We start from the raw sequence: 25214 nt of genomic DNA, 5'->3' as shown, positions 1-25214 counted from the left end.
AGAATGGCATTCTTCTATCCAGAATAACTCAAAACTTTCCATTTATTCTACGCTAAAGGAAAGATACGGACAAAAGAAGTATCTTTCGAATGTACACAGTTTTGAACTCCGTAGAGCAATTACAAAGATAAGAATCTGTAGTCACAAACTAAATATAGGAGTCGGCAGATATACTAAAATTCCCCGTCACCAGAGGTTTTGTCCATTCTGCCCAAATGAGATCGAAGACAAACGTCACTTTGTTATGGAATGTTCTCGATATAATGACAAACGCACAGAGCTGTTCACATTACTTTCCGCTTGCTCTAAAGAATTTGCTACTCTCTGTTCGATAGATAACTCAACTACATTATGGGAGGCGATAATCCACACTGTGTAAAAGTAGGAAAATATATCCACGAATGTTTATACCATAGAACCAATAGTGTAAATGACAAGCTAGACCCTATATGCTTATTTATTCATACCTATAGATATCCATATATATATGTGTGTTCAGTTTGTTTGTTTATCTTATTTCATTTCTTGTACTGTAAGTAGCTGTTATACATGTAGACCTTACGAAAGTCGCTGTACTTTTGTCGTGTCTCAACAAAGAAAGGTAACGTGGCAATCGCAGAGATCGCACGTTCAACTCACTTACCACTTGTGCAACGAACTATGCACGTAACCGGCTCACGGCCAGGCGTGGCGTGCAGACCACATACTAGTACTTACGCCTTGCGCAACCTTTCGAGTGACGTGCATTGAGACGTACTCCCTCCATATGCACGCTCTTGTCATTCCTTCCCCAATTTTTTCAGAAAACGTGGCTTCCCCCCTCCCCCCCCCCCCCAAAAAAAAAGAAAAACGTACGGACAAAAAGCACAGGTACGGCCATTTGTGCCCTTAGTTTTAGGTCGTTTACGTTAATGTCTTATGTATATTATTATGGTGGCGCTAGTAAACGTTTGTCAACTTCAGTGCGCCACCACTACACCTACGATTTATTTCAAGTTTAATAAGGTAAGTAAATAAACAAAGAAAAACCCACCTCTCAAGGCACTGAGAATAGCTTTAGCTGGTCAGGAACTCTGCAAGAGTGTTGTTCTTCAGAGTGCGTTCTTCGGTAGCTGTTCTGTAATCCGTAATGCCGTGACAAACAACCCAAGATTAGTCTTGGATACAGGGTGGAGCTGATTGTCTGAACCTGCCTATTTGAATAATTTCGAATTCATGATTTATGATGAAACATTACAGTCATGATATTTCAAAACACAAATAAACATAGTATATTCATGATGTTTCAAAATACACCTCAGGTCAAAGTTTATTAGACATCAATATAGTGACAGGTATATATGGCCTCCTTGGGTCAATATTGACCATGGTAAAATCCTAATTGATATCAGCCCTACAGCGTCGACAGTGGCTAAACAGTCCTATACGAGAATGACAGTCTCTGCCACATAGGGCAAATCTGTAAGCTGACTCAGGTCTGTTGCAGAGCTATTTTCGCAGGATCCGCTTTTTTTCTGCCATACGCATCAGTCTGGTTTCTCCTGATTTTAGCTGCCTGGACAGTATGCATCTCCAGCTGGGTCTGTCATTTGTGACAGGTACAATCATGAAAAATAATACATTGGCAAATATCTGAAAATTAAGGATCCGAGCAAACATCCTAACTGTATCCGAGGCTAATGAAGGATCCGGACGTGTGAGACGGAATCGGTCAGATCTGCGGTTTGTCCACGTAGCTGAGCAAGGATGTCTCAGTTCGCTCGGAAACTTTCTGTACTCACCATGATGCACAATTTCGAAAGCGTTGGATTCGTCAGAATCCATCACCATGTCGTGCAGTGATTGTGTTATATTCATATGTTCGATTCAACAACAAATGACTGAACTAAAAAAAAACGTGATCTACCTGACTACAGAAGTTATATTTCATAATGACGGCAACATTTTATCTAACGTTACACCCTATCAGTTTTGGTACACCCAGTACAATCAAATGTATGTACATGTATGTATGGTATGGCCTAATCACATCACCATACCAAACGCTGCAATATGTGATTCCCGAGTATCGCACTAAAGTATTTCTACTATTTGATTTACCGCAATGTATCAAAGAAGCCAAATACAAAATTTCTATTGCAATTATTTGGCTTTCGTGTCTTGTCCCTGGGATAAGACGAGTTACCAAGCTGTCTATATCAAAGTACAATGTACTAATGTTGAATTGATTTATCTCTAAGATAAAGCAGTAGGATCAGACCTTTATAGGTACTTTTAGGTATTAAAAAAACACAAAAAAATTCTTGAGTTCACACATTTTTTTTTATTTGCCTACCATGCTAACATAACGTAGCAGTCACATAACAACAAACAAAAAGACAATAGATTTGGAAGAAAGTCAGCAATATGGACATAACACAGAAAGCACACATTCGACTGGTCTATATCTAAAATTTATCCTCATCACTTGGAGTTCAAATCATTGGCAATGATTTTATGTATTTCTAACATCTACACAATTACATCTAAAATAGCAGAGGTTAAGAAAGTGTATCAGAAAGAAGTTGGACAGTAGACAGTGAATGTATATGTACAAGTCACAGAAAATTACAAAGATCTGTAACACTCACTGATTACAAATATCTGTAATAAATGGCAATTTACATAGTGCTGAAAAGGATCAATTTACCAGTACAGTCAAGCCTGTCGTAGTGACCACCTCTACATAAGGACCATCTGGCCAATGTGAACACTAAGATATTTTTTTTTGTCATTGACACTAACGTAAAGAATCCTGTCTGAATAGACCAGATTTTATCAGTCCCCTGAGTGGCCTCCTTGGGCAGGTATTGACTGTATTACAAAACTACATGTACGCAAAACAATGTTACTAAATTGTAAACTCCTTTTTGTCTTCTTCATACAATACATCGTCATCGTAGTTTAGGATACAATAAGAAGGTCAAGTACTGGTAGAAGGAGGTAAGCCTTTTGGTGAGTGACATGCTGGTTTGCCCCAAAATGTAAAACTGTATGTTTGTCTGTGTCAGTTGTCAGTTTGAACATTTGCAGAGCTTGAATCTGAAATTTCAGACATGCAGCTAACGTCATAATTCTAATCATGGAACAAAGGTTTCACCATGTGTTCTAATACTCACATGTCATAAATGTGCTGTATACAAGTATTCAAGTCCTTAATAAGAGCTATAGGAATGACTGTATCACGCCACTTGTGCTGCCCTCTCTGAAATGACAGCAGGATCGATAGCGACACTCTTGGTGCTGTTGTTGGTCTTGTAGATCCCCACCAGACGGTCGGCCAGCTCAAACATGTTGTTACGGAGTGAGATGATGATGAACTGAGCATTCTTTGTGCGTTCCTGGAATTTATATGAAAAATCATCAAACTCTACAACATTCTACCCCTGTAGTACGGGGTCCGAACTACACAATTAAGGGATAAGCAGTTCTGATAGTTTTGGTAGTTCAAATTAGTAGTAGTATACGTCTACAATGTATTCTGTGGTTGATATCCATGTTATGTGAGTATTGTAACAATACATGTGCATGCTGTTGTAATGGAATCCAGGAAGAGTAGAATAGATTTACTCTAATCTCATGGATCTCAAATGAAACTGGTCGTGATGCATATGCCATTCTATCCCCAGTTTAACAGTTACACAACAAGGGATTTTATCTACCAAGCATGTCCAGCACATTAGATATCAGACCCAGAAGTTCCTTTTGCATTATTGCAACAAGTTGCTAGGGGGCCCAAAATCTAATAGTTTCAAGGCGTAATCAAGACCTACCCACCTACTAAATATTTATACAATCCTTCCAGCCCTTCTAGAGTTATTTATCCATACATGTACATACATTCACACGCACACACAATACCAAAAGCATAGCCTTCTAGCGAAGGGAAAAAGAAGTTGAATGCTGGACTTACCTTGATGTAGCTGGCCACAATAGAGACGTTCTTGAAGTCCAGAGCAGCGTCGATCTCATCCATGACATACAGGGGGGTGGGCTTGTAATGGTGCAGAGCAAACACCAGGGCCAGGGAACTCAGCGTCTTCTCGCCTCCAGACAGGTTCGAGATGTTCTTCCAGCTCTTCTTGGGAGGTCGCACACTAAGGAAGTGGTCACAAGAAGTTGTGGAAAATAAGCAAAGCTGTCACACTACATCATTTACTTTGTCAAGTATATTCATCTGAAACACTAGCAAATTGATATTCCAGTTGAGTACCTGTCTTCCAACAATTGTTACTAACAATACACACTCACAGACACACTTTGCAAACAATGCCAGGGCTGAAAATACATTTTTCTGGATACGTGCACTGGTGCAGGTACATTGTAACATTGAAAATTACCTGCACCAGACAAGTTTTACCTGCACCACTCTGAATTTAGGAAGTATGGATGATACTGTAAAATTGTTTAGTAATCATTGCTATTTTTCTTTTATACTTTATAGGTGGTAACAGTCAATGCAGCTAATAACAATCCATATACACCTACATCATAGGACATTTATGTATGAAACCCAGTACATGGACCAGTGCAGGTTAGGTGCAGGTGGACATGAGAAATACCTGCACAGCTCCAATTTTACCTGCACTAACCTGCATATGCAGGCGGTATTTCAAGCCCTGGATGCTCTTTCTAAACATCAAAAGCAGCCTGAGAGTACAGTGTGGCGGGCATGAGGCCTTTACTAGTATACTGGCAATATAGAGGGCCGAATGATACACTACCAAAAAATGATTTTTGCTTGTTTTGCTTACCCCATGGACAATTCTTATATGAAGAAAAAATATTCTTGCAGGAAGAAAATGTAGAATAAAATTCTAAGCAAAACAAGCAAAACAAGAATCTACCAAAAAATCTTAATTCTCATGCAAAGAACAATTTTCTTATTCTTCTTTGGTGAAGAAAATTTTTTCTCACACCTAAGAACTTTAAGGAAAATCTTCTTGTTTTTTCTTATGGTGCAAGAAAAAAATCTAGAAATGCTTGTTTTTTTTAAAACTCTTAAGAAATACAAGAATTTTTGCTCTTGATGTAAGAAAAGTATTCTTGGTGTAAGAATATTAATCTCAAAAATGTCTAAAAAAATTCAAGCAAAATTTGCTTGCCCCATGGACAAGCACGTTTTTCTTAGATTTCTTGGGGACAGAATAATTTTCTTCCTGGAAGATAAATTTTCTGTGAGGAAGAAAAACAAGATACACAGAAAAAATCATTTTTGGTAGTGTAGCTCTTGAAAGTTTAATGTTAATCCTTTCTAAAGCAATTTTCCACACCAATCTTCCTAAATCTACACAAGCCAAATCCCGTATTGGGAAAACGTTAAAAAACAGAATAAGATAAAAGTAGCCTTTCTGACGCTATGGGTGCAGTAGGTTGTTAGCCACAGTATCTCTGGCAAAGTACTGGAACTTGGAGCCCAACCCTCCTCCTACTATTTCTACCTCCCCAACTGAAGTAGGCATAGCAGCATAATCTTCAAATAGTTGAAGGTGGCTACCTTAACCGAAAGAAGAAGAAGAAATGAGGTACCTACTTTTACACTCGGAAAGAGTGAAGAAAGTTGAGTCAAGTGCCTTTCCTAAGGGCATATAACATTGGAGATTCGAACCAAGAACAACTGGAGAAAACATGAGTCTGTTATTATCATTAAGTCTTTCCTGTTTACCTGAAGACGATCCCCTCAGAGAATGGGTCCAGACTGTCCACCAGTTCCAGCTCAGCATCTCCACCCAGGGTGATCATCTGGTACATCTCCTTCAGTTTGTTGGTGATGACCCCAAACCCTGCCATGAACTCGTCCAATCGCTGCTTGCGGAGGTCCTCGTACGCCTTCCGCTGCTGGTCGCGCCGACTCGTGATCTCGTCCAGTTCCGAGACCCGCTTTAGATACAGTTGCTCCTGAAATTAGATTAAGTTTTACACTTAAAAAACAGTTATTACAATCAAGGCATTGTATCTCCTGCCATTGTACTCCTGAGCTTGTTCCTTAAAGGACACTATTTTGTCAAGATAAGAGATCTAATTGTTTCAATGCTGTACAGAGGGTGTTCTGTTGTAGTACTTGTACAATGTATACATGCACACGTGTCTATATATACGTCTTGTTCACAGGGATTAGAGCTATCAAGAAATAGTGGTTTGGAGGCAATGTTGGCTGTTATGGTCATGGACGGCCACTCATACTTGAGTGTGGCAAGTCTACTGGCACTGGTTTGCAGTCCCATTTTGACAGGACTTCCTTGCCTTTCTCTTGGCCTCAACGGCTGCTACCCTCTCAGTCTCGAAGGTTGATACGGTGGTGTTGGTCATCTGCCGCCAGGCTATTCTATTGGACATCTAGTTAACATTCCATTAAGATACCCAAGTATAGCATAAAAAATAATGGTCTATTCTTCCACAAGTTGAAGTTTTACCTTTTTCTTGTACTCGTTGATGGCTGCCATGTTTGGCTTGAATTCTCCCAGCTTTGCCTCCTGTACGGTGATCTGGAAGCCCAGCTCCTGTTTGTCGATGGCTTTTACCTCCTCTTCTGACAGCTCCTTCAGCTCAGGAGGGCCATCATCATCAACCACATGGACAACCATTTTCTCTATCTATAGGAGGAAACGGAGCAAGTCACGGATCATTATCAGGGGTTGAAATACAGGATACATAAATATGAGCACTTTGTGCGCTCAAAATTGGAGCTGTGCGAAAAGACTTTTAATTTAGTCCAGGATTGTAGCCAGCCTGAAATCATTTTCCTTCCCCTCGAATCCTATTGAGCGCCCAACACGTGAGACATCGCACCTTCGTTGTACATGTACTTAATTTTGACATCTAGGCTCTCTGAAACACTATTTCCTGCATTTTGAGGTGTATATTTTGCTGGTAGACTAAGCTGTTCTACAGCATCTGTTATGGTGAAAAATTACACAAGGGAGACGGTTTTGTTATATCATAACACATAATAAATAAAATAATAAAAGGCTTTTTCTCCGTCACTGAGAACGGAATAGGCAAAATTTTTTTCCCGTCCCCAGCTGCCAAATTTTATCAAAGGACGGAAGGACAGGTGCTGGCTAAATCCCTGATTTAATCTCTTTAACGTGTAAGGTTAAATGTGTAACAATACTATTAAATACTTGCATACAGCATGTTCGTTAAAGCATGATCGTTACATGTATGTTTTAGAAAAAATAGTGAAACCTTTGTTTCATGATTAAAATCATGAGGTTAACTAAATATTTAAGAATGTGCAATTGTTATCAACTGACAAGTGACACAGACATACATTTAGCAGACTACCATGTCACTCACCAAAAGTCTTACCTCCTTCTTCCAGTACTTGACCTTGCCCGAGTTCTCCTTGACAGCGGTGACCTTCTCCTCCAACTGGTGCTTGATGTCGACATGAGAACTCTTCAGCTCATTCTCCTTAGCCTCTAAGACATCAAGCTCCTTCTGAATTTCCGCAGCGACGGCTTCAACTTCCTGCATCTTTTCCTGGGAGTAGTATTAAAGATAAAGGGTTTGTCGTAAGTAGTTCAGGGGTCGTCCACACAATTCCTGACTCTAGTTTGAATTATCTGGTGGTTGTTACTTGCCAGACAAGAAAGGGTTACAGGCCTTAGCACAGAACATTTAGCCATGATAAACTGTTCAACTTCAATAAACTTTTCAAATAAGTTGGGAGAATTTCCCTAATACAATATGAACCTCATCCTGTGTATACTGCACACAGCATCCATCTTCTGTGAGGACCAGTGGAAAAGTATCTCAATTGTTCATTGAGTTCACTTGAGCTAAACCAATTCAAAATCACTTTGAACAACAAGGCAGTGAGATTACGTGCACATACATGTAGTTGGACATTTTTCTTTTGAGAACAAGGTGAGAGATAGCAGACTTCATCCCCTACTCCTACCGCTAAATTGCTTCCAGTCCCACAGGTATAGAAAAAGGGAGTTTATGAAAATGGTGCAGTACCTACCTTTGTCTCTTGGAAGAGGTTCAAGACCTCTGTAGCCTTCTCTTCTAGGGCAGTGAGATCGGCCTCAAACTGACCGACGGCCGTCTTGTTGTCCTCTATGTCTTTTTCCAGTTTCCCAATCTTGTCCTCAGTTTTAGTGATATTTCTGATGTAAAAAAATGAGATTACTTCACTCCCTCTTAGCACATTATTCTTTCATACAATTTACTTAACAACCCCTGTCCTTGGTGCTGAATGTTATTCACACTAACACTATTGTCCTTGACCTTTCAGCAACTTTCGCACAGTTTACATTACTGCCCCTGTCCTTGGTGCTGAATGTTATTCACACTAACACATTTCTCAGTGTCCTTGGTAGCAACTTTCACACAACTAACATTTCTGCCCCTGTCCTTGGTGCTGAATGATATTCACGCTAACACTATTGTCCGTCCTCGGTAGCAACTTTCATACAGCTCACATAACTACTCTGTCCTTGGTGCTGAATGTTATTCACACTAACACAATTGTCCTTGCCCTTGGTAGCAACTTTCACACAACTTACATTACTGCCCCTGTCCTTGGTGCTGAACACTATTGGTCCTTGTCTGTTGTAGAACTTTCATACAATTTACATTACTGTCTTTGTCCTTGATGCTGAATGATATTTACACTAACACAATTGTCCCTGTCCTTGGTAGCAACTTCCATACAGCTACCATTTCTGCCCGTCCTTGGTGTTGAATGTTATTCACACTAACACAATTGTCCTTGCCATTGGTAGCAACTTTCACACAACTTACATTACTGTCCCTGTCCTTGGTGCTGAATGTTATTCACACTAGCACAATTGTCTTTGGTGGAAACTATGGACAGCCAGTAACATTGATTTCAATGAATTCAAATTGACATCCAATTACATAGTACAAAGTATATATAAAGCACAAAACATTACCAAGCTGATGGTGAAAACCTTTGTTTCAAAACATTTACATGTACAAAGGAAAAGGGTATTTTCCTTTGCAGTTCATACAAATCTAGTACCAAAACAATACGTAATAGCTATAAATTAATTCGCAATGTCTAGTACCTGTACATTGATATACTGACCTTTTGGCAGTTTTGTTGGCAACCTTGGCCTTGGTGACCGCTGCGTTGGCCTCATCGATTTCCTTGTTGACTTGGTCCAACTTGTCCTGAGCCGACTTCATCTTACTGTTACTGATATCCATGATCTTCTTGTGCAGGCTATTTGGGAACGGCATTGAATAAAACACAAATCAATACACTTTTCCATACAATTTCCCTTTTCAACTGTCTGCGTTATCAACACATATACCCGCATTACATCCAGAGAATGTTAAAAACTCAAAGTGAAACTGCATAAATCTAAGCTGCCACAAGGTTTACATATATAGTCCATTTCGAATATGGTGTAAATGATTACATTCCACACTAAAACGAAGTATCATATAGTTTATACATTTCCTACCTTTGCACTTCTGCCTCCACTTTTGAGGAAGCCTCTGCAGCTTTTTCATATTCTGTGAAAAGAAAACGTGCAAACATCAACATCTCATGTAATTTTTGTTATCAGTTCTGATCCTTTGTCAAGCTTTTCAGGAATACTCCAAGAATTCCAGTATGGTAAAGAAAACAAAGTAGATCTGAAGTTTCATGAGTACCTTTCTTATGAGCAGCCAGAGTTTTCTCCAGCTTGGCTTGCTGGGTCTTGTCTGGTTCTGCCTCCTTTACCTGCTGCTGAAGCTCTGTCACCTGCTGCTTCAGAGTCACCTCCTGCTCCGTCAGGGCCTACACAAGGGTGGGATCTTCTTGTTAGTATTGACACAATATACTAAAATTGAAGATAGCGGCACTCCTAGCAGATTACAGAAGAAGTGCACATTAGGTACATGTACTTTGCTCAAAGAATAGAGCATTCAACTTCAGAAAATCATAACTCCAAGCAGTGCAATCAAACTTTCAATACTTTTGAAAATTGTATCTCTTTCTGAAGCTGTATTTTCTGAAGCTGAGCTAGTCATTAGGTGTATTTTACATCACCATCTACATTTGTACCTTCATTCCAACATTTGTTACAGATAAGAGTTATATTAAACTAAAACTTATTTTTTCTCCTGAAAATTTGCCCAGGGATTCGACTACATGTAAAGGAGAGATAATGTATAGTACATGTATGGATTACCTTGATGTCCATGTCAAACTTCTTCTGGTCCATTTTTATCTTGGTGAGTTCCCTCTCCAAACGCTGCACAGTCTCCTCCAACCCACGTTTCCTTTCCTTCAGCTGCTGGGCTTGCTGCATATAAAAGGTATACTTGAACAGGTTGGCCTCAGAAGGGTGAAGCACATCGCTTTTTTTTCTTTAGTAAGTAGTGTTACGCAGCCACTTTAGCAATGTACACGGGATCAACTGTAGCCTTTTCAACAGGTGTTTTGGGTTCTTTTACGTGCTGAGGTTTGAAGTTTTAGCTCAAGTGAAACTCCCTCAATTACGGGTCCTGGTACAAGATTACATCATAAGAGATGGCAACATTTAGTTCTGGATATATCCACATAGAGAAGGTAAACATGTATAACACATATTGGAATAAAACCCTTACCTGAGAAAGTCGTGCAAGTTTGCTCTCCATGTTTTCCATTTCTTTAGGGTTGAAGTCACTGACCACAGAGGAACCCATCCTGCCCTTAATCACCTTTGTACCACCTCCAGTCATAGTTCCTACAGAAACAAAACATTACATATCAAATGTTCTTCTGCAATCTTCATATATAGACTCTATAATGTCAATGAAAATCAAGCGCACAGGCTGAAATTTCAATTTTGGTGATTCATGGAGATAGATTTAGTGTAAAATTGATAGTAACCATAAAAGACTTGAACATGTAACCACCAGATGCAAAGTCAAAGATTTGGATTCAGATTCTATTTTCCTTTGACATAAATGCAGGAGATACACGGATGAAGTTGATATTGCCTGAATTGCATCATTGATAACAAGCATTCAAATTCAGATATAAAAGAAAAAAGATTGTATGTACATAATGCATTTCCCACATGAATGTAAAACAAAACAACTCTCAACTTGGACAAAAGATTTAAAAAATGCAGGTTCTGCTGCAGTACCAAGGTCACAGAACAGGAGGGCAAAAATCGACCTTGACACTTCATCTTCCCAACCCTGTATACATCAGTACAATGCATCCAGAGGTTATGCTAATCAAAATAATTCAAACATTGGGAAACAACACATCTAAAGCTAAATGATTAGAGAAGCATCTACATGTCAGATGTGTGATGTTGCTTAAAGCGACACATCTCAGCACCCTTATAGATGCTAAAGCTGAGGTTTGATGACAATTGTATGGAAATAAAGTCTTTTCTGTTATGAATTACAATTTCCAGTACCTGCGATGTCGATGAGCTGTCCCCCCAGTGTGACGACCCGGAAGCGTTTGCTGCCCTGGAAGGCGCAGCGCGTGGCCTGGTCCAGGTTATCCGCCACCAGGGTGTCACGCAGGGCGAAGTAGAACGCTGGCAGGGTCCTCTCATCCTTCACTTTCACCAAGTCAAACAGACGAGGAATGTTCTCTGGACTGGAAATACAAAATACATACAATGTACAAGCCATTTCAGGGGGCAATTCTAAACACTGCTCTGGCTCCCAAGAGCAAAATAGTCCACTTAGATACAGAATCAATCTTAGTAAATGTAAATCTAAGCACCAAGAAATAGTCCAATCAACGAATGAGAGCTCCGTAACAGCTGTAGCATTGATAAAAACACATTTACAGAGTCATATAAATCTGAGCATTGAAAATATAATCTGAATCTTAAGTTACTGTAGTAGTATAGAAAGTAGTAGTATAGAAAGCTGTAGTATAGAGAGTAGTAGTAGTAGAGAGAGTATTCCTAATATAGAGTAGAAGTAGTAGTAGAGAGAGCAGTAGTAGAGAAAGCAGTAGTAGTATAGAGAGTACTTAGTAGTAGGAAGAGTAGTAGTATAGAGAGAGTAGTAGTAGTAGACATTAACAGAGAGAACAGTAGTATAGAGTAGTACATGTAGATGTAGTACTAGTAGTGAGTAGTAACAGAGAGAGCAGTAGTACTATAGAATCTAAAAGAAACTCACGTTTTGATCTTGTTCTGGCAGTTTTCCCTGAATTTTTGTTGCTGTAACAGAGAAAGAGTCATATTACACAAATTACACAAAGTTGCTAACAAATGTTGCTCTATGATCTTTTTTCAAGAATATCTAAATCATAATTCAATTTGATAAGTACAAATTGCACATTCACCAAAGACATACAATTACAAAGTGTAATTTAAGAGTACCTGATCCAGCCCGAGGAAGGTCCCCCTGCCAATATCGTTCTTCTTGAGGAAGTTGACACACTTCTGTGCTGTGTCCATGGTGTCCACCAGGATGAGGTCCAGCCCCCCACATGCCGTGGAGATCGCTACGTCATACTTGTCATCGATGGCTCCAAGGTCACCCTGGTAATCACATGTTTGAGGTACTTTCTATGGTGATGATGCATGAATACTTATGATACAGTTCATTTCTAAATTTGACATACTTTATAGCACCATAGTTACTGTAGTAAACTTTGTATTCAGAGTGTAGATACGATTAGATCAGTGTCATGTCAAAGTCAAAAGCGGACTGTTCTGTCCGTTTGTTGCACCCTTGCCAAGTAACCAGTAAGTGGTTTCTGACTGGCGATTCATAGAGGCGCTGGGTTTTCCATTACAATATGTGACTACTGTAGACAGTACAGTACTGTGAATGCAGTTATCACTACTAGCAGAATGAACTTTCAGATCAGGGCTCAAAATACTTTTTGTCTGCATACCTGACAGACAAATTTTACCTGCACCACTCTGAATTTAGGAAGTATGGATCATCCTAAAATTGTTCAGGAACCTTTGCTATTTTTTAAAATACTTCATAGGGGGTAACATTCAATGCTGCTAATAACAATCCACATGCACCTACACCATAGGATATTTATGTATAAAACCCAGTACATGGCAGGTAGACATCAGAAATACCTGCACAGCTCCAATTTTACCTGCACTTACCTGCAGTAGGTTAAGGTGGTATTTCAAGCCCTGTATATGAATGGTCACGAACTCCAGGAAGAATAGTGGTACATTATCACTAATGGAGGTCCTACTATGAAGCAACCAAACAAATCTTGATGACTTTTAAGAGGAAACCACACTACTAACCAGTCTGCCAAAGATGCCAGGTATTTTCCCGGACTGTTTCTGCAGCATGAGTGCCTCCTGCACTTTCCCACGGCTCCTCTGTTGCTGCATGGAGCTCCGCGCCTCTTCCACCTTCATACGGCAGCTTCTCAACTGGAAGTACCAGCCCAACATTTTATCAAAAAGAGTCTAAGTTTACAAAAAATGTACAAAATATCTATTTAGGAATCTTTAGGGTAGTCCATTCAGTCAGTTATTCAAGGGAGCCCTTAAAGGTAATAGTGTAAGGATAATCTTTATGAAGCCCTTTTAAAGTTTTATCTTATACACATAATATTGATACTGTTTGTCTATATATCATTTCAAGGCTTGTCTGCTGTCCCTCTACAAAGTGCTAGGGGGAGCACCATGCTTATGAAAGGAATGAGGTAACACAGTCATACAGACCTCCTGCACCACTTCTGTCTCTTCCTTGGTAACTTTCTCCAGGTCACTGTTGGCTTTCTGTAGCTCCTTCTCACACTCTGGGATTCGCTTCACAAGATCCTTGATGCCACTGGAAATTAATCATTAAGATATCAAACTTCTGCCCTATTCTCATGTAAATTGTGTACGCATGTAAAAATTGTCTTACTGCACTATATTTAGATCTAGAGTAAAGCTCCTCTGAGAAAAGTTCCTTTAAAAATTTTATTTCTTGGGTATAAGCAGTTATTTGAAAACATTTAGGAGAGTGGCAGGTTGTGAGAAGGAAGATGACCACAAACGTTAGACTTGTGGGATTGTCACATTTGCCAGGAAGTACAAGGGGAGTTCAGAGGTAGCAGAACTAGTCATATATTAGACATGAGAGGCATTCCAGGTCATAGGGTCAATAGAACGGGCTATTAATTCACAGGGGTGGTCTGTGTTTTCACATTAATGGACACAGAAAGTGTTAATTAAGACCTAATTTGTAAGACCAAAGAAACACTAGATATTTTATGGTGGAATGAGTAGTTCAAATCTGTTTTTTTTGTTTTTGTTTACTCTTTTAGCACAACTCACCTTTTCCTCTCCTTGAGAGTGTTGACGGCAGTGTCAAGGTTCTGCTGAGCCCCCTGCAGCTGTGACACAGCGTTGTCATAGCGACTGAGGTAGATGTCCAGCTCCGACTGTGCCAGATCTGTCTTGGACTTAGTGTCATTCAGGGCCTTCTGGAGACCCATCAGAACTGTCTCCTTTTCCTGGGGAAATCCAAATAAGGGTTACAGGTAACCATCACATCAAAGATCTTGGTACACATGTGTGGCTATCATTACACGGGCTATAGACTGTTTGTACAATGTACAATGTATCATATATTACTGCTATCAATTAAACTCTTGTGTATATTTTTTCCCAAATAGCTAATTGTATTATGCTAAATGATGTGAACTAAATGCACTTTCAGTGATTATTGACAGCTTACATATAGTATTCAAAGATGAATGGATAAAGCAAATCTTAGTATTCACTACCTTCGAATTATATATGAAGTCATTTGATATAGTATTCAAGTATTCTTGAGTTCAACACTAAAGGTTCAAATATACATTAGGCATGATATGTGTTACTATTAATCAATTTAATGCATTCAAAATCTTATTTACTAACCTCCTTTTCCTTCTGCAGTCCTTGGGTCTCAGTCTTGAGGCTTGCCATGACCTCAGCGACCTTTTCTTCCTCCACTTTCTGTCTCTTCTCCAGGTGTTCAATCTTCTTGCTCAGTTCTTCCACCTCCTTCTCACTCTTACCAGGCACTAGTTTCACTTCCTCTAGCTGCGAGGGAAATGTCAAAAGGCTATGAGTTCAAGAAGTGCAACATAACAGCAGTTACTGTAAATGCATGTAAGTCTGCAGAGATTTAATTTTGTGGTAGTGGGAAAAAGGACTGTTCGCGTTGGTTTTAAGTTCACAGTAGCAACATGCACTGTAGTCTCTTACTGCCATGGAAAAAATGTTTGCTGTGGTTTTAACTTATTTAAGTTTGCGAAAACCATAAATACAGTCAAACCTGTATAAGAAGACCACTCAAGGGACCCAGCAAAAGTGGTCTTCATACATAGGTGGTCTTTATATAGAAAACAACGTGGCGGCAGTAAAGAAACTGACAAGTCAGAACATCGATAATTTATGCATGAAACGCATTTGTCTTTCTTATTATTTACAAGATAACACGATGTTATATAATGCTAAAATTACGTATACTTATGTTATTCTTCGTATTAAAAAGTATTATATTTGTAATGATATTTATAATAGATATATTATAAGAATAATTTGAAAAAGAAAAACGGGAATCGTCCGGCTTTTTGTAGCGTGCCGTGCCGGGGCTGGCATAATTTTTTCTCATACCGCGGCCCTAATGTGACAACAAATATTCTGTAACTGAGGTATCACGCAGCTGCACGCCGGCACATCGACGAACATTTCTACCCAAAACGTAATCGCTATGATCAGAAAATGTTGCAGGCTTCTTCTTTGCGGGAGTTTTGTTTTTGTGTGACATGAAAAATGCGACATTATTTTCGGGGTATATTTTGGAAACCCACGCTAACTCTCAGCACACTTTACGGCTGCATCGAAACCCAAAATTACGCTTGAGACACCATAAATTCACATATTAACACATGTTTCCACGAAAAGTTCTTTGGATTATGGATTTTCAACTAGGATGGTGCTACGTAATCGTGGAAAATAGCATTCTTTTGCGTTTTAAAACGTAAGTCTTTGAAACAAGATGGCGTCGACCAAGTTTCCATGATGCACCGCTCCAACCAATCAGAGCGCGAGATCGCCGGGGATTTCCCGATATTATACATGCAGTTGTTGTTGTTTTGGTGGTTTCAACCAATCAGAGGTGCGTATTTCCGACCTGCAGACGCCGCGATTCTGAACCGCGCTGTACAAAAATACGTATTTCTCGGGAAGAACAGCGAGTCAGATGTTTTATTATGACAGAAAATGCGTTTTTTTTAGTTTATCTTCGAAAAGCCTGGTGAAACTAAACGCTTTCATGTCTGCTCCCTGGATATAAGCCACCGAAAATTTGTAGAGTGAAGTGCCGATCCAGAAGTAATGAGAATGGGAGGGGGCATAATTTGTGGTAATTACGCTCATTTTTCGCCGTGAACATTAAAGTAGCGTGACAAAATTACATGCCGCGGTCGTTTTGGCAGTGTTTAGGTAACGTGCGGTCGCCTTTAGTGGTGGTCGTGGTCCCGTTGGACAGTGGTCGTCATATATAGAAATGTTAATGCTTACGTCTATGGGAAAATTCAAGGGACCGCTTTTCGGCGGTCGTAGTGGACAGTGGGTCGTTATGCACAGGTGGTCGGTAGACCAGGTTTGACTGTATACCATGATCGCAAACATTTCTGCATTTACACTAAATTACAGTACATTCATCGTAGGCCACCTTAACTAAGGCTTAAGATACAAATGTATTTTACTACATAGAAATGTTAATCAGGTTGTGACAGAATTCAACACTGACAAGGATCTAAGACATCCTTTTCCGCAACAAGACAGCTGAACTTTGCATGACACCTGTGCGTCTATCCCAACAAAGCCTTCAGTTTGTATGACAATCATTCAACGAATCTGAAAGGAGCCTAAAACAAACCCAAATCAATATCATCATGTGCATGTGAACATCTGAATAATACATGTTTAAAAAAAATACATCCACCAAAAGTATCTGACAATATCAGTATCAACAATTCTACCAAGCAAAATACAACTGATAAAATTGTCTATTCAATATTCTACTTGTCTGTACATTTGTGTAAGGACCAAGATTGATAGGACACATTACAGGGATATGCAGTAACGAATGCACCTTCTTTTTCTCAGTCTCCAGGGATGCCTTGAGTTTCTTATCCTTGCCCTTGGCATGCTTGAGATCCTCTCGAAGCTTCACATCCTGACGTTCAAACTCTGAGAACTGCTCCTTGCTGGCTGCACACTCCTTCTGGAGCTTATCCAGTGCCCTGTGAAAAAAAGATTCAAATTTTAGGGTTCTGCTTTTTTTGGCAACGCCTCGGGGGCAGATGCACTTTTGTACACTTTTGAAACTGTGCAGTGCACTGGTACTGAACTATCAAATATGTGAACACTGAAGTTTTTAACACAACAGGGTCTTCTGTCAAATGTATTACAGTAGAAGCCAGTTAATTGCACAACGGATAAACGCACACTTCTGTTAACTGCACGGAATCTGAAAATCCCAAACCGGTGCGGTCCAGCTAGATAACTTCGCATAATTGCACCAGCCGGATAATTACACGAAATTCACTGGCAAATAGGCTGTGCAATTAAGCGGCTTCTACTGTACTAGATACATAGAAAATGTACACAGGTATGCTAACATGTTATTGTCTGTGGCAGAAACTGCCATTTTGGTATAGGACTGTTTAGCAATAGCCAAAGCTATAGGACTGATATCAATTTTTACCATGGTCATCACTAGTACTGGCCATATAGTAAAAGTACTATGCTAACACATGTAATAACGTAGCAATATTAATGACTGACTTGTTGGCCTTCTTGCTGTCTTTTGCTTTGTCCCTTTTCTCTGCCTCCAGTTTCTCTAGTTCCTCATTAGTTCCAGCCATTCCTTGCTCGATCTCCGCAACCTTAGCTGCTGCCAACTTCTCATTGGTGGAGCACTCATGGCTAGGGAAATGGAGACATATCGTTAAGAACAACATTTTAAAAAATTCTTCTTTAAGTTATACTGCTGCAAATAGAATCCTAATGCCAGTTCATAGAACAAAATGAGAGACTACAACGTATAAGTCCAGTTCTGGTTTATCCATCAAGATGTTTGGAAATCATCATTTTTCACATTGCAAAGTCTGGGTACTAGCTAGCTGATATAGAACTAATACTAGTAATAGGTCTAAACAGTAATTGCATTGTAATTGTATAAAGAACAAAGTACAATATAAGAGCTTTAGCAAGACACCACATTGTCTTCACCTGCTTTAGCATAATCTGTATCTGTATCTATATAGCCGGTATAACCGCCCTTCGGCGTAACACATCAGCTTCGCAGGCACGCGGTGCAGCAGATCAAATCAATTCATACTTAGGGTAAAATTTTTGCTATTCAACAAGATCTCTTCAGTGTCAGTGACAAAAGGTAGTGGATGATTCATGAAATGTCTGTTCTCAAAACCATACCCAGTAGCGTGGGTACTTGCTTTTTGGCATATCTTGTTACCTGAGTGTCTAACCTCCATCAACAGCCACATTATTATTTTATGTGACATTTATTATTCTACGTCTGAAGTTACATTGCACAAAATGTACTTACAAGAGCATACCTTCAATTCAATATGCAAGACAATATCTTAGTCTCTGTGTTGTTGTTTACTTACATGTAGACCTGGTACAGCTTGTGCTTGCTCATGGTGACTTCATTCTCTGCAGCCAGCCAGGCCATGGCCTCGTTCTTAGATCCCTCCAGCTCATCCTTCTCCTTCTCCACTGCTTTTACACGGTTCAACTGTGGAGAAAAACAATCATCTGGTTACAACCTTCTGCACATTGTTGTGAATAAGTATGAGAAGTGTTGTTGTTTTCTAAGTGCACTAAAATCAAACCTGTATTACTAGATCTGAACCCGGCCACTTTTTGGTGGTCATCTTTTCCGCGAGGAACCCAAGTCTGAATACTCTAGATGGTAGTGACCAACTGTACCTTGTGACCATTTCCAGTCTCTTGAGTTGTCACTACAGTCTACAAACAACTCTCACTGAATCATTACTGTATCAGTAAGTAAAGTGGTCCCATAGACTTTTTGAGGCCGTAGGGGCGTTGGGCTGTTATACACTGTGTCTAGGGCACAACATTGCAAGACATAGCTCTGCCCTGTCCTTTCACTGTCTTTACCTCCCCAAAAGTAACTGTAGTCATGATCAGGTATCTATTGTTACATGTGGAGTGAGGAAAGTTGTGTTGAGTGCCTTTCTGAAGGGCACAACATCGGTGATATTTAAGTTGATACAAACCCAGTGCTTTTGGGTTCTGGGCTGAACACAAGACCAGTACTTATAACTATTACGCCAACACAACACCACTGACTGTATCAGTAGACTTTTAGAGAACGAATAAACGACCATTCCTGACCTTCTCCCCCCTCTGCTCGTTGAGTTCCTCCACAGCTTTATCCAGCTGCTCGATGGGTTCCTTGAAGCGCGAGCTGCCGATGATGTCCTCCAGATATTCCAGCATCCCCTCATCATGCTCTGTCTGGGCCTTGGGCTTCATCATGGAGATCTGTTCAACCTCACCCTGTCAGGGGGAGGAAAACTACAGGTTAGTTACTCCTCATCATCCCCTCATCATGCTCTGTCTGGGCCTTGGGCTTCATCATGGAGATCTGTTCAACCTCTCCCTGTCAGGGGAAAACTACAGGTTAGTTACTCCAGTATTCATCATGGAGATCTGTTCAACCTCACCCTGTCAGGGGAAAACTACAGGTTAGTTACTCCAGTATTCATCATGGAGATCTGTTCAACCTCTCCCTGTTTGGGGGGAAACTTCAGCGATTAGTTCTAGACCTTTGCAGAAGTCTGTAGTGGGTTGAGTGCTTGCTTTGTATCCAGGAAACCACAGTTTCAAACCCTGGCTGGGTCATGCCTAATAATAATACCGATACTGCTCTCTCTGCTTAGTACAGAAAAACAGTAGTGTAGTTGAACACATACACTACTACCAGCGGATAAGCTTCCTACCAAAGTGCTTGCACAGCTGTGTGGTCAAAGGGCTGTGAGTAGAGTAGAGATGGGTGCTGCCATGGGCAACAACTGGTATGAAAAGAATTTTAATTTATTTGAAGCATAAAGCCTCTAAAACTAACACAGGTTACAGCCATTGACTTTTCTGCAACTTATGATCTACTGCTCGCCGAGTCACATGTTCTATCAGCCATTCGTGAAAAAGTTGACACAATACGTTTTTGAAGTTATATACAAAAGAGATTTGATTTGGGGTACATATTCAATTGCACAAGCAGAAAACATGTACATACATACAGATAACATGTAACAGCATAACATACTTATTACTAACCTGTAAAATAAGGAACCTGTTGTGGTCCAGGTCAATGCCATGGCCACGCAGCAGGGCCGCAACTTCCTTAAACTGCATCCTACGCCCGTCCACGTAGTAGGCAGAGGAGTTGTCCTTGTTCGCAGTACGGGACACCACAAACTTGCTGCCAGGGACAATCTCAAAGTCATCGCCAGGCTGAAACAAACAGAAATTTGTTTGTCATGGGTGTCTAGTATTTACAAAATGTTGTCTTAAATTTACATGTTTCTCTGCTAGTCAACTTCACATCAGTTACAGGTCTTGGTGTTACGTTTATGACAACAAACAACTAAGAAATTGCAATAACATTAACAAATAAAAGAAAAACACTTATTTCAAACATCAAGCAATCAAATATAATGTAGCAAAATATTGTATAGTATTGTATTGTATTACTTTGTAGATTGTAAGAAGTCTATACTGCCCACAGTTTAGTCTCACAGACTGCAGGCCCTGACACTTCAGATTGCTCTAGCATGCTGTCACAGCACACAGTTAGAATGAACATGTGCGCTGTTAGGTGACTTGGTGTGATCATAGTCACACCTTGCATGCAACTCTAACTTAGTCTAACTTAAGGGACTGAAATTGAAGGCACTATTGAGTTTAAAGTACTGAAATTGAAGAAATACAATGAAATCCATCATTATTTTTTTACACCAGGATGTACAAAATAGTAGGAATACTCCTACTACTAGTTATCAGAATTATTATATCTTCCGCTAAGTATAAAAACATAAACATTCCTGCTTAGGTATTAACAGTATATGCTGGCCGTTCATCACAATTGGCAGTAAGTGCGAATAGCTCTTCAATCAATGAATTGCAACTGCTTAGTTGCAGTTCTACCTTTTGACAGAGACCTACCTGGGGAAAATGTAAGGTGTAAGATGTTGTTGTAAGGCAGGGCTATGTGATCATTGGTCAACTAGCATTTGCTCAGTGATGTTGGAGCCTGTAAACCAGTGTTTCCGCCAGACCTCAGCTGGGAGGCCGTCCACCTTAGGGTGCGAAAAACGCGAAAATTAAATTTAATTGCAAAACCGCGAACATTAAATTTAATTGTAAAACCGCAAAAATTAAATTTAATTGTAAAATCGCGAAAATTAAAGTTAATGGTTAACTGTCGCAAGAAAAAACAAAACAACTAACGTCCGATTAAGTTCAGTGCCGAAGTGTTATGATCTGTGCCGCGTACCGGTATGCCGCACCGAACAGGTACTACGACTTTTAAAAAGTTCTAGAAACGGTTCTCGGGCTTTCAAAAAAGAAATAGCATTTGTATATATTCTCTTTTATGTTGTAGTATACTTATAAATCATCTAAAACCTTCCATAGATCGAGAAATTTGCGTTCAGAAATGACGAAAAACATCGTCTATCGGCGACAGTGAGCGTAATGGCGGCCGAAATCCCGCAATTTCACGTGGTGACTTCTCGCGAGATCAGGGAAAGCTAGCGACGTCACGGGAAAATAGCGCTGTGATTGGCTAGGATACACAACAACTACCGACCGCCATTTTTGATGCGTATTTATCCCGAAAATTTCTGCCGTTTTCGGAGATTTTGCGGGCTCAAAACGCATATAAAAAGGAACCAAAGTTATACCTGATGTTTTTTACGTCCATCACCTCTTATGTGAACACTTTATTTTTCCGCTGTGTTGCCGATAACGAACTTGAAAGAGGTCTTGGATTTCCCGTGCCAAGCACCCGGTGGGCACATGTTTCTGATCATTGTGTTTTGTTTTGTTTAAGATGATTGATGATGAAAACAGAGACTAAAGTTTTTAATATCTAGACAAAGTTAGTGTGTTTTCTTATTAAGTTATTTCTCCCAATAACAACTATTAGTTTGTAGTGTAATAGCGAGATCGACCTACCGCCAAGTTTTCGAAATGTGGCAGGGAAAATTCGCATAACTGAGACCTTGAAAAACGGGTTTTAATGAGATTATCGTATGCGAAAGGGCGCCGACACACATTTGTCAACAATCATAACAATAGCAAAACAAACAGTAAGCGGCTTTCTGACTGTGGACGGCGTCCCCAAGCGTCTTGCTTCAATACAAAACACAAAACTGCGGTTTACATTTATCGACTTTGTACAGATTTCTCGGCAAAATGTGGGTCACATTTTTTTTATGAGGACGGCCTCTGTTTGCGTTCAAGCCGTCCAAAACGAAATGAGACCGTCAATGGACGGGTGGACGCCCCTCTGGCGGAAACACTGCTGTAAACACCTACACCATATATATCAGACTTACCTTGTCCAGTATCTTCTGGAAGTGCACACTGACAGTACAGCTAGTGAGGTCGCGGTGCTGGTCAGAGTTATGGATCAGGACAGAGATCTTCTTGGAACGGATCTTCTGAGCACGGTAGCCGAACACGAACAGCATGGCGTCGATAACGTTGGACTTCCCGCTGCCATTTGGGCCAACAATGCATGAGAAGCTCTGAAATGAAACACATATGTACAGACTGTCAACAAGAAAAATGTGCCCTTGATGTTTGATCTCTCACTCTATGGCTAAAAGTTCAAGTGCTCTTTGGTCAACCATGTGCTTTTTTTACATTGCAAGAAACCATTTTGCTTTATTCGTATTCAGGCTAAAACATTGACAATGATAGAAACAAATTTTCCAGTCAAACATTTTTTTCCGTCAAGTGACCACCTCTACATATAAAGACCATCTAGATAACATGTCGCATTGACACAGGCAATAAGAATCCTGTCTAACTCTAAAGTGACCACCTGTCCATGTAAAGTAGACCAAACTTTGTTAGTCCCCAGAGTGGCCTTCTTGGGCATTGTGGACTGTACTGTTAGAAATACACACAACCATGTAGTTATCATGCAGTGCTAGTTTACCTTATGGAAAGGTCCCAGAATCTTTTTGCCAGCGTATGACTTGAAGTTCTCGTTCACGATGTGGGTGATGATCAGCCGTGGGCCTGTACCATCTGCCTTCATGGGTGGGGGTGGTGGAGGAGGGACGTTGATGTGCAACACCCCCGTGTTAATGACTGTTCCCTCCTCTGTAAAAAAAAAAAGTCATGATCATCAGAACACACAATGTTACTTAGTAATAGTAGAGTCTACATGTACTTTATTTTTGTGGTGAGCCAATGCACTTAAATCTTATGGCACAATATAATATTAGTAACGTGTCAAATATTAGGACGGCCAACGATATTGACAGGAAGTTCCTGTTACTAAAATTTTACATAATACATTTACATAACTTTTAACAAGCTTTTTTGCACTATTGACATAACCTTTCTGTCAAAAATCATTTGGGTGGTGGGCACTACTGACATTGTTCCTGACATTTTTGAAATTTCAACCTTGTCTGTTGTTTACCTGGCTGCGAGTTTTTGCATATTTCAGTACGTACCTTCTGCAGATTGATCTTGCCCATCCTCAGTTCCCTCCTGAACACCCTCCATTGGAGTGGTCTCTTCTGAGTCTTCCATTTCTGCAAGTGATAAAAGATAAATCTTACTACTTACTCAAGGTACTGTGAGTTACAAATTATTCCACTGTTCGTGTATCTTACTATTAGTATATTTACAGTGAGTACATTATGGGGAGGGGGTCTGAGAAAGTTTTGGAAGAACCCCTTTCCTACAGAAATTTCCATTTACGTCTGTGGACTTACAAATTTTCCACCTGGGACGTTCACACACAAAGATAATTTTCTAGCATACAGAAAACGTCAAAAATTATGTCAGCTGCGGAAGTGGACCGCTAAATAATTTAGCGGTCCACTTCTGCAGCTGACATAATTTTAATTTACTAGTACCAGGGTTCTCCCCAGAATTTTTTAGTATAGTGGAGGGGCTGGCAAAAATAACCCGCACAAACACGCTGCACGTGCATGAAAATGGGTTCATTTTGCAATGACAGAGGGTGTCAAATACTACCAGTATAATATACTGTTGTTATTCCTTTGTTGTGAAGTGGCAAAACTACTGTTTTGATCATTGCTCATTCACAAGTTTTTGCAGACAATGCTGACTGGAAAAGTGATGCCACTTGGTACAAAAATCTGTGAATTGTCATTAATCTTAGCAAAACTAACAAAGAAAATAGGGAAGAAACACACTAAATTTGAAAAATAGTATAGTGGAGCTGGCTGAGAGTATAGTGGAGGGCCTCCCTTATTCCACTCTCTGGGGAGAACCCTGCTAGTACTTATAGTTATACTGAAAAACTTGTACATGTGTCAAAATTTCTATAAAACATGGGAGTGCACATAAATTTCAATCGACGTTTTCGTGATCTTCCTCTGAATTCGAACTACATCATCATATTTACATGTGTGGTGCTTTCAGAAAAGGCTCTGTTCCAACGAGTGTTTAATAGTGCGTTAGCTGTGCCAAAAATCATTTTCTGGCGATAACAAAATTTGGCCGTAGTTTTTGACACCAAAAGAGCGCGTTCAGAGAAAGCCACACACATAAAACACACCTAAATTGTGTCTCCTTATGTTAAAACATATTTCTACAGCCACTTACCGATATGTTGGCCACAGCTTGTGCTTTTATTTCCAGAAATTCTGTACTTTGTGAACAGGACGAAAAAGACAACAAACGAAAATGGCGCCTAAAGTTCGTTACCGCACGGCATCATGGGAGATCAGTTCCCCAGAATTGGTACATTTTATATTTCTTCTCATTCAAAATAGTTTAAATGTTAAAATTAAACTTTTAATATCAAAAGAAATGTTGTAAGTGCATTAACTAATTAATAATGATTGTCATTTTATTATCACAATAAAAGGTCACCAGTTCCAGGTCAGTGAAGGTTATACCATATTGAAATAGGGTCCCGATTTAAGTATCTTTTAGCGATGAGATGAT

General features: G+C 39.8%; 1 protein-coding gene across 1 annotated transcript; it reads right to left on the bottom strand.

Moving 5' to 3' along the window:
• Positions 1–2306: 2306 nt before the first annotated feature.
• LOC118427338 (structural maintenance of chromosomes protein 4-like) lies at positions 2307–24983 on the bottom strand. Its single transcript, XM_035837077.1, has 27 exons — positions 24870–24983; positions 23747–23827; positions 23221–23387; positions 22613–22804; positions 20328–20504; positions 19383–19547; positions 18632–18759; positions 17784–17924; positions 17089–17239; positions 14862–15026; positions 14274–14452; positions 13674–13782; positions 13248–13379; positions 12348–12509; positions 12145–12185; positions 11421–11608; positions 10615–10733; positions 10197–10310; positions 9676–9802; positions 9483–9534; positions 9101–9238; positions 8012–8156; positions 7351–7524; positions 6453–6632; positions 5705–5937; positions 3953–4136; positions 2307–3380 (listed from the first exon to the last, which is right to left on the bottom strand). Exons 2-27 carry the CDS (start codon positions 23823–23825, stop codon positions 3222–3224), a joined length of 3801 nt encoding a protein of 1266 aa, XP_035692970.1. The 5' UTR covers positions 23826–23827; positions 24870–24983; the 3' UTR covers positions 2307–3221.
• Between the last annotated feature and the right edge of the window lie 231 nt (positions 24984–25214).

The sequence above is a fragment of the Branchiostoma floridae genome, chromosome 12 (assembly GCF_000003815.2).
Source record: "Branchiostoma floridae strain S238N-H82 chromosome 12, Bfl_VNyyK, whole genome shotgun sequence".
In the NCBI taxonomy this organism is placed as follows: Eukaryota; Metazoa; Chordata; class Leptocardii; order Amphioxiformes; family Branchiostomatidae; genus Branchiostoma; species Branchiostoma floridae.
The sequence above is the reverse complement of the archived record's forward strand: the minus strand, read 5'-3'. Positions and strand labels throughout refer to the sequence as shown.